The following is a 16966-nucleotide window of genomic DNA, read 5'->3' as shown; positions in this document are numbered from 1 at the left end:
TATGGGTGGGTTATGTGGAACATAAGTGTAAATGTGAATTGATAATTGATTTTATGCTAATCTGATACATATATTCTTTCCATTAAAGGGGAGGTGGGGCTACACAGTGCAATAGTTTAAATGATTATGGCTGTCACTCACAATTATTCAATCTGTTGTATATGAATAGATTTTATAGAGAGGTTTTATTATGGGTGGGTTATGTGGAACATAAATGTAAATGTGTTTATCACAGTGTATAAGCAGGAGACATTTTATTACTAAAATGCTGTTTTGACCCAGTTGAATCTGGGGTAAAAACCCATCCATTTTAAGGTGAGCAAGCCCTGGAAGGGGTTGCCCAGAGAAGCTGTGGCTGCTCTAAAAGTGTCCAAAAGACAAGGCCTGGAGCAGCCTGGGATGGTGCGAGGTGTCCCTGCCCATGGCACTGGATGGGATTCAAGGTCCCTTTCAACCCAAACCATCCATTTTGTGATGATTTCCCTGCCAGTCCCAACATTTTGGCAATGTTTACTCCAGGAACAAGAGTCCCCAAGCCCTGTGGCTGCTCTGAAAGCTGGCCACAGGTAACTCCTGCTGAGGGAAGTGGGTCATTAGGAACTGCTGCAAACCCCACAAACGTGAGAAGCTGCAGGAATAATAATTAATAACAATAATGGATCCAAACTTACTTGCCCAAGGCAAAGCACTCCAGTTTCACCGTGGTTCCCTTCGCAGATGGAACGGTTTCTGGGAACTGCACTTCTATTTTGGGCTCATACTCTCCCATCACCCCTGGGAACATAGAGGAGATGCTAAGGCTTGGTTGAGTTTCAGCAGTAAATTCACAAGCGTTCCCGTGCTAGCACAGAGCTGCTCTATACATCATTACTTGCCCAATTAATCCATTCATTTTAAACATGGCTTGTTCCTAACAGCCGTGGAGTGTGGGCTCTTTTCCCATTTACTGCCAGAGGAGAAGCTGAACCAACTCTCCACACCATCTGCCAAAGATTAAAATCTCTTCGTGGCCCTGTTACTTTTTGCTTTTGAATATGCAGGATTTTTGCAGGTAACTTGTGAAATAAGGGGAGCAGTAATCAGGGAGGTTCAGCATCTTCTAGAAACGGAACGTGGAACAAGCAGCCATTAGGAAAAAAGTTTGAAAATCCCTGGAGTTAACAGAGATATTGCTATTAACTTCCAGGACTTCAATGCACAGAGATCTTCTACTCCTCGGGTAATTTCTTTATTTTTTACTGCCCCAGTAAATCATGGAGCGTGGCAGCCTCTTTATGAAATTGTGTTTAAAAATTTGTGCACATAAAAAGGCCATTATACCCCTGACAAATGGCTCCATTTCCAGCCACTGCACTGTCTTAAAGCCAGCACATATAATTCCACCAATAGTGATTATCAGCTAATTGATGATTGCAGTTCCAATCTCAACAGTGCAGCACTTGCTGGACGGTGGCCAAGGCAGGAGAGGAGCTGGGTCAGCCCTGGAGAATCCCCAAAATACAGAAATGAGCCTGCAGTGACACTGGGGCACGTCAGAGCTGCTGAGTTGGCCTCTGATTGCTGACTGCTCTTGCTTTTCACACTGGATGCAAGAAAATCCTGGTTTTTTTCCTTTAGTTTTCCAGTGATGAAGCTGGAAATGCTGAGTGTGAACTGACACCACTCCACCTCTGCTCGCTGACCTCTTCTGATGCAAGAGCAGGTTGTGTCATCTTCCAACAGAGTAATTGCAAATAAATGTTCAACAAAGTAGCTCCTGCACAGCCTCAGCTGTCAAAATTAAATGCATTTATTAAAAATATGGATACTCTCCCCATATTCCTGCCCTGCCTGATACACAAAACAGGAAATCTGGGATTCCCTGGTGACATTCCAGCATTTACAAACCATACAAAGAAGAATTATGTGGCATTTCACCCATTAGGCCCTGCATGTTAACACTGCATCCTTCAAAATCCTGTTTTCCCAATTGGGACCTGCCAAATCGTTGCAATCTTGCCTAAATTTCTCCAAAATCTGTGCTGAATATTTTCTGGGAGATCTTCAATCAAGCCAAGGACTACCTCGTGGTCTCCAAAGCAGCAGCTGATACAACTTGTGGAGATCTTTTCCTCCTTCTCTTCACTGTTTATTTAATCCCATTTCTTTGCCTTGGGCTGGGCCTGAAGAGCTGAAATTCCATTGGGATAAAACCCCAGTGGGGTGGGAATGTTTCCCTGGGGCTGTGGGACACCAACTACAGCCACCACCCCATTGAGCCCTGCAGCTCTGGCCTCTCCCAGCCTCACTGAGAACTCCAACCACTGAAAAATCAGGATTTGCACCTGGAAAAATCAGGATTTGTACCTGGAAAAATCAGGATTTGCACCTGGAAAAACCACAAGGCTCCTGCTGCAATGACACCCTGCCTATCTCCATGAATTTATACAGGGTATGAAGTGAGTCCTGCTGTCTGCTCTTTATAGCAGCAACATCAGAGCAGTTGAAACATCTCCATCCTGAATCCAAGACCATTTCCATGCAGAAAATCCTCATTTTCCCTGCTGTTCCTGGGTGATTGAACATCTGACTTAGCTGTGCAGGTGGCGGGGATGGAGGAGGAAATAAAGCACCAAAGCAGAGCCCGGTTTGCGGCTTGGAGAGCACTCCCAGTGTCAGGGCACATCAGATGCTCCATGTGTTGGCATTTCAGAGACTTTTGTGCCTTTCTTCCGATTTCAAAGCTTAAAAACATTTTTTTTTTTTGGGCTGAAAGTCCCAGGAATTCAGGAGGAGGCTAATTTGTCTGAGGATTTGCTATGCATTTCCTGACAACACCTGTGAAATGTTGCAGTTTAATTGGCCCATACAGCTGCTGCTGATGGCAGCTTCATTCCAGGACTATTTTGGTCCTTTCCCACTGTTACTGTTTCAATCCTGGTATGGCAAATCCCACATTTTAAAGAGAAATAGGGAAGCAGCAGCTTTCAACACCTGGATGGTCCCAGCAACAATTCCTTCCCCATCAGCTTAAAGCCATTTCCCCTTGTCCTACCACTGCACACCCTGGTACCAAGTCCCTCTCCACATCTTCCAGTAGGGATTGCAAAAAAATTCCTATTATTGGAATATTAAAAAATATTGTTTCAGCACTGCAATTGTCAGCATGAGGCACATTTAACCATTGCTCTTTGCCATCCATGCCAGGCCCACTGTGACTCAGAGGGACAGATTGCTGTGCTGTGTTTATGGGAACACAGAATTCCCTGAAAGGGAGGGCAGATGTGGAGCAGAACTGGAGAAGCAGCACCTCCACCCCTCCCAGTGCAGCTGGGACAATTCCTCATCACCAGCAGCATTTCCCACTCCATCCACAGGGATTCTGTCAACCTGACAGGCAGGAGGCTGCAGCAAGGAGCCTGTGTTTTCCAAGCAAGGAATTTTTGTCAAATCCCACAAGGTGACAGTGGATCTTCTTCCAGGAGAAGTTGCTAGCATTGCATTTCTATTCCTGGAACAAATGTCCCAACTGTTAGCCTTTAAACAGAGACATTTTAATTAATTTTAATTGGAAATTAACATGCAAATGTATTTTTCTTATCTGCTCCAAAATGATGACGATACAGATCAATTGTCTGTATAAATTTAGAAATCCTCTTTTGCTTTCTTCTCCCCCTTTTTGTATTATTCCACAGACCACTAATAATAGCACTAATTCTGCTGGGAAACACAGGCTGAGCTAACAGTTACCGAAACAACAAAGTGCCTTTGTTCACTTTGGGGCTGCATAAAATGAGAAAAACTGCAATGTCCAGACTCTAAAATCTATTTTGTTTCCTGTCTTTGGCCAGCTCCCACTGGGTTTTTTTTGTAATTACTCCTGACTCTCAGAGTCACTCTAGCAGTGTGTCTAGCAGACTCTACCTCACTGAAAAACTGTGAGAAGGGGAAAAACCCTTCACTCCATGTCCTGGATTGCCAAGCAAATTATATTCTATTTGCCATGTGTATGGCAGGTGTCTTCTGTTCGTTGGGCAGTTTTCCTTATCCCTCCCACACCCACTCCTCCCTCTGGGGAGACACCTGCTGATAACAGCTACTGAATGTCCCTGCATGGCTGATAAGAACTACAGCATCCCATTGGGAGATGTGAGCCCAGAGGGAGGAGCCAAGCATTCCTGCCTGGATATAATCTGGAGATTCTGGAACACCAGCCAAGCATTCCTGCCTGGATATAATCTGGAGATTCTGGAACACCAGCCAAGCATTCCTGCCTGGATATAATCTGGAGATTCTGGAACACCAGCACGGCTTCTCCACTGGATTCCCCAGAGGAACAGCAGCTGCCTCTGCTCCTGGATCTTCAGAGGAAGAGAATGCACCTTTCTCCAGGATCCCTGCTCCAGCAGAACCAGCCCTGACACTGCAGGAGGGCTGAGCCACAATTCCAATGGGACTGCTGCCAACATCCCGACCCACAGGGTGTCAGGTTGGGTTCTGACTTCTGTCAGCGTTGGTTTAGTTCACTGCATCATTTATTTTATCTTTTTATTTTCTTCCCTATTAAAGAACTGTTATTCCTGCTCCCATATTTTTGCCTGAGAGCCCCTTAATTTAAAATTTATAGCAATTCAGAGCGAGGGGGTTTACATTTTCCATTTCAAGGTGTCTGCCTTCCTTAACAGACACCTGGCTTTCAAAACTGAGACACTCTAACAGAAACATTTCAGCCAATTTTTACTTTCTGAGTCAGACACCTGCCTTTTCAAACCAAGACACTCCAACAGAAACATTTCAGCCAATTTTTACTTTCTGGGTGACATCCAGCCATGAAAACCCAGCAAAGCCCCCCAGGGCAGCTGGGGCAGGTCCTACCGTCGTTCCTGAGCACGAGGGGCGTGGGTGGCCCCAGGACCTTGCTGTTGGTCACGGTGTTGGTCACCACGCAGGTGTAGTTGCCCACGTCCGAGGTCTCCACCTTGGCGATGTAGAGGTTCCCGGTCTCCTGCGACACGAAGCGCCGGTTGTCCTGGTGCACAAAGGTGGGGTACTCGTTGAAGATCCAGGCGTAGGTCAGCTCTGCAAGCACAAGGGACACGCTGTGAGCAGGGAAAAATGAGATAGCACAGCCCAAGGAATGAGCCCCACGGCTGCTGATGCCCTGGTGGTTTTTACCATTTTATCTCTCTATGCTCACTGAGGCCAGTTTGGTTTTTGCCTTTTCTTCTTCTCTATATTCTCTGATGCCATCTTGGTTTTTACCCTTGTATCTTCTCTATACTCTCTGATGCTGTTTTGGTTTACCTTCTTTTACTGTTTTACCTTCTTTTATCTATTCTCTGATATATATGTTTGGTTTTTGGTTTGGTTTTTTTATAGGCTCTGTTTTGGATTTTACCTTTTTTTACTTCATATATTCTCTGATGCTGTTTTGGTTTTTACCATTTTTCTTTCATATATTCTCTGAAGCTGTTCCGGTTTTTACCTTTTATCTTTTATATATTCCCTGATATATATATATTTGGGGTTTGGTATGTTTTTTTAATACAAACTGTTTTGGTTTCTACCTTCTTATCTTCTCTACATTCCCTGAGGCCATTTTGGTTTTTACCTTTTCTCTTTCATATATTCTCTGATGCCATTTTGGTTTTTACCTGTTCTTCTTTCACATATTCTCTGTATTCTCTACACATATATTTGTAGCTTTTTATCATAGCTTAGCTTCAACGCTTTCCTAGGCAGAAAGACAAAACAAGTTCCAGGATCCCTGTGCTGTCCTGGCTCTCCTTAGAAACCAAGGCTGAAAACGGCTTTTTGAGACAAATTTTTGCGAACAGGGCCTGGATCTCATCTGAGGGGGGAGAATTTAGAAGGTACCAGAACCGGGGGGATCAATTCACCAGGCAGGTTCCTAATTGGGACGTTCTTGTCAGATATGCTAATTTGCAGCATCTATAAAAATTGTACAGAAATCCTGAGCATCCTCTGCCTTTTCCACCTGCAGAGTTTGTGCACTCAAGGTGCCCCTTTTATCACCCTAACTGTGTCTGGCTCATATTTTTAGGACAAGAGAAAAAGGCACTACTCCAAATGCAAATTTCCAGCTGTAGCTGAATTTCCACTTCAACACATGGATCTGATATTCCTGCTACTCCTTCCACTTCATCCAGAATAAAATGCATTTCACAGGAATCTCACCTTTTTGTTGTGAACACTCCAGCCTGCCCATAGCTTTGCTTTCATCCTCCCTAATTAATTTTTTCCCCCCTGAAAGCCAGTTGTGAGGAGGATCTGCCGAGTTGTGTTATCACCCACTGGATGCTTTATTGCTCAGGAATTTCTGAATCAGCAGAAAACTGAACACTAAATTAAGCAGCTGTAATCTTCTCTGTGACTAATTAGACAGGGCTCTGTGTTTTATAAGGCGTCGTTGGAAGTTATTTGAGCCACAAAGAAGAAGTGAGAGACATTGCAGAGGCTGTGAGTGAGGTTAATGCGGTCTAACCCTGTTATATCTGCCTGAGCCAAATGCCCAAAAACACTCAAAGAGCCTGAAGTGGATACAAGACTGCTGCAGTTTTCTAAGGGAACACTAATTATACTAAAAATCACATTCTTGTTTTAATACTCTAATGAGTCGTGGCTGTAATTGACCTCAGCTGCCATTAGGTACTTTAGAAAATACATTCTGCCCTCATGTCCCACTGTTCCCAGCCAGGAGAGGCTGAGTGCAGCCTTTTGGCCTTTATTTATTTATTTGTAACAACAGGACTGGAAAATGCCTGCTTAGACTGTTAGAAAGGTATGATAATTCTGTTTACGAGGGAACATCTAATCATCATATTTACACATGTGCATCTCATTAGAAGGAACCTCATGCTGATGTCAAGAGGATACTCAGAGCAAACAAGGTACCACTTCCCAGCCAGCTTATTATTTTCTGCAAGTAGTTAAGTTTGTTGGTTGGTTTTGTTTTTTTTTTTTTAATTTACTCTTGGTGGACAATTATCTTGCTCCTCCAGAAGCAGCAGCACCAGGCAAATAAACATCCCTGCCCCGGGATGCACAGAGGTGATGAAATTGGAGTGACTCTTCACACCAAGGTTTCCACCAGAGCCCCCTGAGCTCTGCAATTCACAGAAAGTGGAAATTGTGGCATTTCCTGACATGGTGTTTTCCTGAGTACAGGAAAACAGTGGGGAGGGAATTTCTGGATCAATCCCTGTCCCTCCCATCCTCTCCCAGGAGGTCTCACAGGTATAATTACACCCCAGAAAGGGCTCCTGCTTTCCTCCATGAGCCAATATCACTTTATTGCTAAAACCCTTCTAATTTCCAGGTTAAATATTTTCATTGTAGTCTGTGGTTCTGTGCTTGTGGGCTAATGATGCCTTTGGCTGAAGGAGTTCTCATCTCCTTGCTGGTGAGAGCCACTGAGAGCCCTTGTGCTGGCATTTTCAAGGCTTTCCTGCCCTGTAATCGTTGCAGGAGCTTTTCCTGGGCTCTGGTTCAGTTAAAAAGTCTGGGATAATTCTGTCACTGGAGCTGAGGGCCAGGCTGGGAGCCCTGGGCAAGCAGGGCACAGCAGGCTGGGCAAGGGGAGCAGGTCTGAGCAAAGACAGAACAAATGATGAGCTGGGATCCCTCCAAACAGAGAAACCCAGTGCAGAAGGGTCTAAAGAAGACCTATTTCTAGAGGGAAAAACATTGAAATCCTCCCAAAACCACCTTGAAACTCTGTTAATTTGGCTGCATAAAAGTGAGGAACACAGTAAAGGTCTGAAGGTGCAGCTCTGCCTTCTTATCAATGCCAGAGAAATCCAACTGGCCAAATGACACAGAATTGCATGTTAGGAGGAGTCTGTTATTACTATATAAATTTAAAGATATTTAAAATATATTATAATGTAATATTTAAGAGTTGGAAGCCCTGGGTAAGAAGGCACAGGAGGCTGGGCAAGAGGAGGAGATCTGATCAAAGACAGGAACAAATGATGAGCTGGGATCCCTCCAAAAAGAGGAACCCAGTGCAGAAGGGACTGAAGGAGACCCATTTCTAGAGGGCAAGACATTGGAATCCACCCAAAGCCACCTTCAAACTCTGCTAATTTGGCTGCATAAAACTGAGGAACACAGTAAAGCTCTGCCTTCCTATCAGTGCCAGAGAGATCCAGCTGCCCAAATGACACAGAACTGACATTAGGAGCAGGCCATTATTGCTATATAACATTTACCACTGTCTTTTCCTTTCTCTCTCCCTCTCCCAAACCCCATGGGACTGATGGAGCATGGAGCCCAGGGAGCAGCACAGGCTGGAGCACCTCAGAGGGCTCGTGCTTGTGCAGCAGCATGCAAATAAACACTCCCTCCCCGTGCCTTTGATCTCCTGAGAGATCCTGGTGCAATATTTATGGCTCCTCCTTTTGATAAGGTCTGCCTCTCTAATTGCTCTGCAGGTGACAGGCAGCTCACACCCCACAGGCAATCTGTACCTCCTGAGCAAACAGACACTGCAAACACAGCCTGGGCTGGCTCCTGCTGCTGGGAAGGGTTCCCAAAGTCACCAACACGGAGCCTCGGAGCTCAAGGAACCAGCAAAAGGGCAATCCATGGTTCTCTAATCACACATGAGCCTCTGATCCCTTAAAGAATACATTACAAACTTCTCCTGTCTAATTTGGGGCCCTTTCCCATGTGACTTTTGCCTATTTTTCCACATTTTCATTTCCCCTTTAAAGCGGATCTGTCATTAATCTCCATAATCTACAGTTTACAAATTTTCTGTAATTTCCACAGTGTTGGGATTTGTTACCTTCAACTCACTTCTCCTGTCTAGAGTGCCAGGATACATTACAGTCATGAGAAAAAGTTTTGACTACTGGCACCTGCCATTTGCCCTTCACAGCCCTCTCAAATCTTGCCCCACACTTCACATTTTGTTTTCATGCAAAGGATTTTCACACACCTGTAATGCTTCTCTCTCTACTTCTGGGTTATGTTCTCTACTTTCCTCCCCCAGATTCTTTTTGCTGCAGGTACCTGTTTCTGAGCTCTTTCAACCTTGTTTTACTCAAATTCAGTTTTGGAGTTTTGGTTCGAATTCAGCTGTCTATTTACCCTTGAGCAGTTTATAGCTATGGCGTATTTCTGGTTTTAGTAAAGATCTAAAGATCTCTCAAACACAGAATATTACCCAATTTCTGAGCTGTATTTGCTGTTTTTAAGGCAAAGGAGAAACTCCACGAGCTGCAATCCCAGAGCAGACCCAGGACATGTTGTAACCTTATTTTTCTTCATTTCCATTATCTACTCTATAATGAAAACTGCACAGAAATTCTGAGTAATTATTAACTTAGGTCTGTGCTTTGCCAAAATCACATTTTTCTGCTTGCCCCCCCCGCCATATTTTGCCTTTAAGGAGAAGAAACTCTTCTTGATTTTTAACATTTTTTTAAGTCTCTTCCATAAAGTCAGGGCTGCCACTTAAAAAAGGTCTCTGTGGCTATTATGGGAAAAGCTATTAAAATATCAAGATTATGGCAGCCATAAAGCTGAGGAGAAGGATGAAATTTTGGGATCAGCATTAGCCAAAAAATGGGGGTCATTTATCATTTTTAATAAGAACAGTGTGGGTACAATACACAATTATTTTTATAGGCTTTGCTGAAAGTTACAGAGTTTAATCCAATCTTCAGTGATTGCTGTAACTCCTACCTTATCACCCACTCTGTCACTCTCAAGCTGGACAGGTGGGAACTGATTTTCAGTGGAAAACAGAAAGTTTTCTGTAAATCACGATGCATAAAAATGATGTTCCATTACACATGGCAAAATAAAAACATGAAATTAAGGAAATTATGAAATTCTCCCTTTCAACTGTCCCAAACTACCCAAACTATGACTGCAATATTAATTAGAGACATTTTGAAAGGAGAGGTGAGGCTCATCCCTTGCTATAAATAATTTAAATTCAGATGTACTGAACACAGCTTGGAGTGTTTGGTTGACACGTCCCTTGATCATGCATTTTTGTAAAATTATGGCTGGCATTTAATTTTTTTTCAAAACTATTTTTTTTTCCCAGAATGCACTTCTGTAAATTTAGGGCTGTTTTAAAGTTTTTTCTTTCAAAATTCAACTATTTTTTACAGAATGCACTTCTGTAAATTTATGGCTGTTCTAAATTTTGTTTTCAAAATTCAATTATTTTTTACAGAATACACTTCTGTAAATTTACGGCTGTTTAAATTTTTTTTTTTCAAAATTAAATTATCTTTTACAGAATGCACTTCTGTAAAATTATGTCTGTTTTTAAAATTTTGTTTTCAAAATTCAATTATTTTTTGCAGAATTAACTTCTTTAAAATTATGTCTGTTTTGAATTTTTTTTCAAAGTTCATTTATTTTTTTCCAGGATAGGAAGTAATGAGGTTTTCCTGTCTATTTTACTCCCTGCCATTCCATTGCAGTGCAGGTGATCACAGGAGGATTCTGCCCTTTGCTTTCAGGGGATTGAGCACAAACCCCTTGGCTCTGGGTGTGTTCCTGTGCCAAACATTCCCAAGTGTTGATTTTTCAATATATCCAAATACTATAATATCATTTTGTTGTACAGCCCCCATTCGTGCCCACTGTTGTTGTATAAACTTCATAGAAAACTGATTTTTGGTGGATAATTTGCAAACTGCTGGGGTTTTATTGTTGCTCTGATTGCTCCCATTCCTTGGTGTTCAAACTGCTCATAAGTGAAGTTACAGCAAATTTGGGCAAAGCTGAAGCTGAACTGATTATCTGCTGAGTGTGCTGTGAACCTGAGCTGTAGTCTCAATTTGCTTATTGAAATCTGCCAACTGCTTGTAGGGGATACTCATCATTCAAATTCCATAATTGCCAATTCCATAATTGCAAAGTTCATAATTGCAAATTTCGCTGTGATTTGATTGAGCAATCAGCACCCATAGCCCTATGAATCACAAAATCACAATTTTGAATCACAAAATGTGAGCAGGAGAGAAGGCTCCAAGTGCCTCCAGCCCCTGGCAGAGCACCTTGGGGAAAGGAAAAAGGGAATTACCCAGGAAACACAAACCCCTGGCACAACTCTCTGCAATTCCTGGAGTTTGGACCATTTTTCTCTTCCACAGTTTTATTTTAATGTTAAAGCTACATAAATAATGCACCACCTCTTTTTTTGATTTTTTTTTTTTTTTTTGTGGGGTTACAGACACTTCCATTGCCCTGCCTGCACCACTGGATCAATTTTTTATCTTCCAGTCTTAAATAATTGCAGAACAATTTAAGGAAATCGGCCAGGACAAAAATATCACCTGGTAATTCTCCCTCTGAGTCTGAGCTCTGCTGCCCAGCTGCACCACAGCTCTGGGCCTCCAACTCAGGTTTTAATAAAAAGAATGATAAATAATGAACAAGATTAATCTAAAGTTAATAAAACACGTTTGGATGAACCCTCAGCTATGCCAAATCTGAGGACACAATTACTCAGCAGCCAGGCAACAGAGAAACGTGCTGCCAGAAGTTTATAAGAACAAGAAAAATGCACAAAATCACCCAATTTTTCTCATTCTCACAGCAGTTTTCAGTGCTGTGTTTGCCTCCCAGCCCCTGGACTGCCCAGCTCTGGGTAATTAAAAGGGCAGGAGGTGTTCATTACCTGAAGCCTAATCAATATCCCCGTATCTGCTGCATCTCCAGCCTGGGATGTCGAAGGCAGTGAAATATTTGGGTGCACACAGCTGGCCTGGCTTATCTCTCCCAGCAGCTGTGAGCACCAACCACGACTGCACTGAGCCAACCTGAACCCTAAGGGAGGGAAATCAGCACAAATCTTTATCTGTGCTGAATAGAAAACACCACAAGGTGAGGTCCTGCACTGGGATTTGCTCCGGTGAAATACCAAAATTATTCCAACAGCATCTGGGGGCACTGACACCCTGCCATCGGCACAGCCTTCACTCAGTGGGGAGAAACCTGATGGGTTTTGTCTGAAAAGCTTTTCAGGCTTGTCTTACAGGCATTTCCAGCCACTCTTGCCTGGAAGGAAAAGCCCCCACCAAGCCAAGGTGTGTTTGTCACCCTGGTACCTCCTGGGAGTGGGAACCAGGACTGGATTTGGTGCCACTCCCAAGCCCTTCTTGTTTAAACTGAGGCTTCTGGAGGCAGGCTCACCCCAGCAGGGATCAGCTGGGTGATTCTCTCTCTCTCTGAGTTCATTTCAATGAGGAAATTCTGGTAATAAAAAAGGAATAATGGCTTGATAAGGTCCAGAGAGTGGCATCAACATCCTGGCAAAGAAACACTCATTTCACCTGACAGGCACAGATAAAGCACCCCTGCCCATGGAAACAGGAGAAACCAGACAGAGAAAAGGATGAAAAGGAGCCTGGGCTGAAGCTGCTAATTACTTATAAACAATCACCAAAAGAGAATAAAACCAGGGGAAGCTGGGCATGTGCACAAGGGGTGCCTACACTGAACTGAACTCCTGCTCGGGGTTTGTGCTGTGAGAGATTCAGTCACTGCTGATATTCTGCAGCTTGTGTTACATAAACTGCTCCCCACACCACCTGAAGGAATGACTCACAGATTTAATCCATCACTTGGCTTTCTGGTTAAAGTCACAGAGAGTTAGCCTAAAAATCCTTTTCTGTGTGTGCACTTGCTTCAGAAAAGCTAAAGGTCCCTGGGCTTGTTTTAAAACATATTTCAATGTGACCTAGCTAATCCTCTAATACCAGCTTTCACTACCTTTGATCTGCAGTTGTAAGAGATTAGATCAAACCGCTAAAAAAAAAAAATAAAGTTGGTTGCAGAGGAATTTTCTTACTGCAATGAATTAAAATGATGACCCACTCCAAGGCTGAAATATCTGCCCAAGCAGCCTGAGGGGGCATGGCCTGCAGGGCACTTGCCTGTAGCACACAGGAAAAAAACCATTCTCCTCATTTATTTGATAGATAATCAGTGTTTAGTGTCATAATAAAGTGATATCTTTGATATCTAGCAGCTGAAAACATCATCATGGTTGCACATTTGTTATATTTAAAACACATCATGAGGTAACAGAAAATGCCCAAACCAATTCTCCCACTGATTTTTCAACAACAAAACATCAGCCCCATAGGAATGGGGGCTCCCACAGCCAGGACTGTTGACTTGAACAAAGCAGAATGTGCACCCGGGGGTGTGGAACCCCAAACGTGACACATCAGTGCTGTGTTTGTGCCCCTGGGCACATTCTGCAGCCCTGGCTGCCCCTGAGGGCTGTGCAGAGCTGCACGTGGAGGGAAGGGGTTGGCAGAGCCTGGCAGCAGCACTCTGATCTCTAATTTAGCTCATAAAGACATCACAAGATGTTACAGCTCCCAATAAATGCTATTGACTGGGTTCTGTCAGACACATTTCACTCATCTTCAGCCAAACCCCGGCAGCCCTACCCCCTCTCAGCCCCATTTCAATCTTCATTTAGTGCTGACTGCAGCCAAACAGGGAATAACCCAAACCACTGGCTCGCAGATGATTTCTTTTTAAAGATGTCACGAGCTGCCACTGATAAATAAAAAAATCCATTAACGCCGTGTTTCCTCATTATTTCCCTGCTCCCGAGGTCTTTGGTGGGGGCTGAGCCTCCTCCCTTCCAGTTCCCCACCCCAGACCTCTCCTGTGTCCCTTGCCACCCACCTGGGGCACAAAAAGGGAATTCTGGGGGTGCTGACTCTGCAGGTGACGAGTGACAGCTCAAAATCTGCCTGCTATTGACCCCAGCCCCTATTTTTGCCACTAAAAATCAGCTGAAACGAGGCAGATCCCACTCACCACCTCAGGTGCTTAAAGGAGTGTAAATCTGTGATGAGCTTGGCGTTTGTGCTGTAAGAAATATTTGTATTTCATAAATCTCTCAATTAAGAGAGCTCTGTGTGCTCCCTGTGCTGTCAGAAATATCAAGCCAAAGCACTCCTAAATTAGAGGAGAATTTATCCTTATCCTTCATCCTCAAATATGTTGATAAACTTGTGCACAAACTGAATCAGCAGTTTTACAGAAAGGATTATGTCAGATTAATTTTAATCTAATCCATTTCTATCTCCTGAGAAGCTTTTTACTTCTTGCTTTTAATAATTTAAACGGTGACTGTGGCAGAGCATAAAAAATAAATGATGGGAGGATGCACTTTAAATGGAAGTTACCATTCTCAATCACTTTTTATTTAAATGAGAGTTTCATATGCCTGATTTTAAGTTTAATGAACCCCATTCTTGCTGAACTGTAATAATCTCCATCACACGGAGCCAGACACAGATGAATTACAGAAACCCAGGGTGTGACTCTCTGTGATGGAAGGAGACACCTGGAGGGAAATTGGGCTGAATTTTGAGGGATTTTTGGCAGAAATGCTGCCAGAATGCTCAGATGCAGCTTTCAGAGACAAACTGCAGGAATTGGAAGCTTTGGGAAGTTGTTTTCTGGATCTTGGCCTGAGATCAATCCCTCAGAGGCCTTTTGAGCTCAGTTGTTCATGCTCTGCAGAACACTTTGAGGGTGCTGACACTCCAGACATGGGAATTTTCCTGCTTGGGGACATGGGAGTGGCAGTCACTGTTAAAGGGAAAACTGGTGACATTCAGGTATTTCTGCATCCTTTGCTCTCCTCATGGTCTCCTCCAGCTCCCACACATCTCCAGCACCCATCCTGTATCCCCTCCTGGAATTTCCTCATCCTCCTGCTGGAATTTCACTGTTGCCATTCCAGGAAAGTCAGCTGTGAGCAGTGGAGCCCCAGCTCATGGGAACACCACCCTGCTGGGGCATTTTCCTGCTTGTTTGGGAACTGAGCCTCCCCTCTGTCCCTCCCTGCATCCTCCAAGCAGAATTATCCATGGAAAACCAGGTTAACAAATGCCCCACAACCCAGGCAGGTTTGCAGCCCCTCCTGATGCTCCAACACCAACCCAACGCCACTAATCCATCAAATCCATCACTGACCATCCCTATTATAAAATATTATAAAAATATTTCCCTTTTTCTTTGCTTTTGCCAGCCCCAAGGGAGAGTTTACCTGCTCAGATTTTCCCTCCAGCCTCGGGAGTGATCCATGACAGGCTGCCCAGCAGCCCTGCAGCCTCCTGACAAACAGCTGAACCCACTTCCAACCAGCTTAGCAGATTTTTTGCTTGGTTTCCCGGAGAAATGGAACTTTTACAGCCACGGTGCCCACCCATGTGTGCGAGGCTCCTCTCTAAATTAGCTTCTCACTAATTGGAACCAAATCTGACCACGCAGCAAAGGCTTCCAAAGACATTAAGGCAGCAGAGAAAGAGGGAAGCTATCAATCCTTTAATAAGGAGTAACAGGGGTAGCTCAGCCCTTTGACATCCTGCCTGGCAAGGGGGAACTGGGAATAGAGGTTCTGTAAAATTCACATTTCTCACAAGCTCTGGGCATCCCACACTGAAATAAACAAGAAAATAAGGCTGAATGTGAAGGTTGCTGTAGTGGAGTGAGGACATTAAATGCTGCCATGCTCCATTTGCTGATCATGGTATAAAAAATGCCTGATAATTGCCTTTTTCCTCCTGCACTCCCGATTTCCCCAGGTTTGCTGCCCTTCCTCGTTGCACTGCCTGGTGGGGGCTGTACAAACATGGGACAGGATCTGTGGGATGGATTATGTACAGGACAAACCCCCCAAAACCATTCATCCCACTAGAGGCCATCAGCCACCACTGTCCCCAGAACATGAAGTGTCCATCATCCCTCTAAAACAATAATGATAATAAAAGGAGAGAAAAAGCAAGAGGACAATGAGCAGCCACTAATGATTCCTGTGCCCAGGGGTGGTTTTAGCAGCACTGGAATCTCTAAAATGCTTTTCTAAGGATTTCTGCAAACACCTGTGGTGTCCACGCTTCACTCCTGCCTGTGCAGCATGAAAGGCTGGGATTGAGATGGATCAGAATTGCCATCTCCTCTGACAAATGCTAAAATTTAGTTAGTTCTACTTGATTAAGCTGTGCACAGAACTAAAAGTTTTCCTGGGTACCATCAGGGAAAAGAAAGGCAGGAGAGAATGAGAAAACCTGAGTGCATCCAATCTGTGAAAAGGTGTGGGAATAATTCTCTGTCAACAGCTCAGCTCAGACACAGATGTGTTCCCATCCATGGCTGGGTTTCCATCAGGAGCGATGGCATCAGATATGAAAGAATTATGGGAACAACTGAGCTTTAATGAATCTCCTCCTCTTCGGGAAAATGGAATTTTCCAAATGCATTGAGAACATGGGCACTGCAGAGACAGAAATCTGATTTTTCCTTGAAATCCTGCCTTTGTTCACTCAAGGGGGACAGAGCTGCCCAGGAAGGTCAGAAAGGAGCAGAGGGACAAAGAGTCTGAGGAACTGAGGCTCAGAGAGAGGAATTGTTGGGGATTCAGTTCCAGGGTCAGCAGGAACGTCTGAGGATGTGTCCTGCAGGAGAAGACACATCCTACGGAGCACCAGGGAGCTCCCAGCTGAGCACTTTGCTATCTAAACACGCCATCAGCTGGCCGATTGCTTGCCCAGATTTCTGAGCTGGACTGGGAGTGAGAACAGATGTGCTCCAGCTGTGGTGAGTGGGGGAATGGACAGAGCCCAGAGCAGGACACACCACCAGGGACTGCAGCACCAGAGAACACAGAATTCAAATAACCCAGTAATTGAGAGATCATTTCCAGCAGCCCTGTGCGTGCACTCAGCATTTCCCACAGCACCTGCAGAGCCCCATCTCCACAGGCTGCTCCACGAGGGCTGCAAGGCAAATGTCACGGGAACATGGTTATAGATCTTTCCAAGATGAACCACGAGAAACTCACGGGAGAGGGGGGGAGGAATCCTAAAGACAAGTTCATTTATCTTCCCAGAGAAGGGAGGGGAAGGGTTTCCAGCCCTGTTTGTTCTGCATGAGGAAGGGTGTGCTGCCAGCCTGTCAAGTA

The 16966-nt window shown here is 44.2% G+C and overlaps 1 protein-coding gene across 2 annotated transcripts in view; it reads right to left on the bottom strand.

The window, feature by feature from the left end:
• The window catches only part of LOC134422679 (contactin-4), a 259070-nt gene that overhangs the window by 65139 nt on the left and 176965 nt on the right, over window positions 1–16966 (bottom strand). For both annotated transcript variants that reach the window (XM_063165043.1, XM_063165044.1), the window contains exons 7-8: window positions 4855–5058; window positions 672–774 (exon numbers count right to left, since the gene is read on the bottom strand). In XM_063165043.1, coding sequence (XP_063021113.1) covers window positions 672–774; window positions 4855–5058 — 307 coding nt within the window. The remainder of the gene's footprint in view (window positions 1–671; window positions 775–4854; window positions 5059–16966) is intronic.

This window comes from Melospiza melodia, chromosome 10, assembly GCF_035770615.1.
Source record: "Melospiza melodia melodia isolate bMelMel2 chromosome 10, bMelMel2.pri, whole genome shotgun sequence".
Lineage (NCBI taxonomy): Eukaryota > Metazoa > Chordata > Aves > Passeriformes > Passerellidae > Melospiza > Melospiza melodia.
The sequence above is the reverse complement of the archived record's forward strand: the minus strand, read 5'-3'. Positions and strand labels throughout refer to the sequence as shown.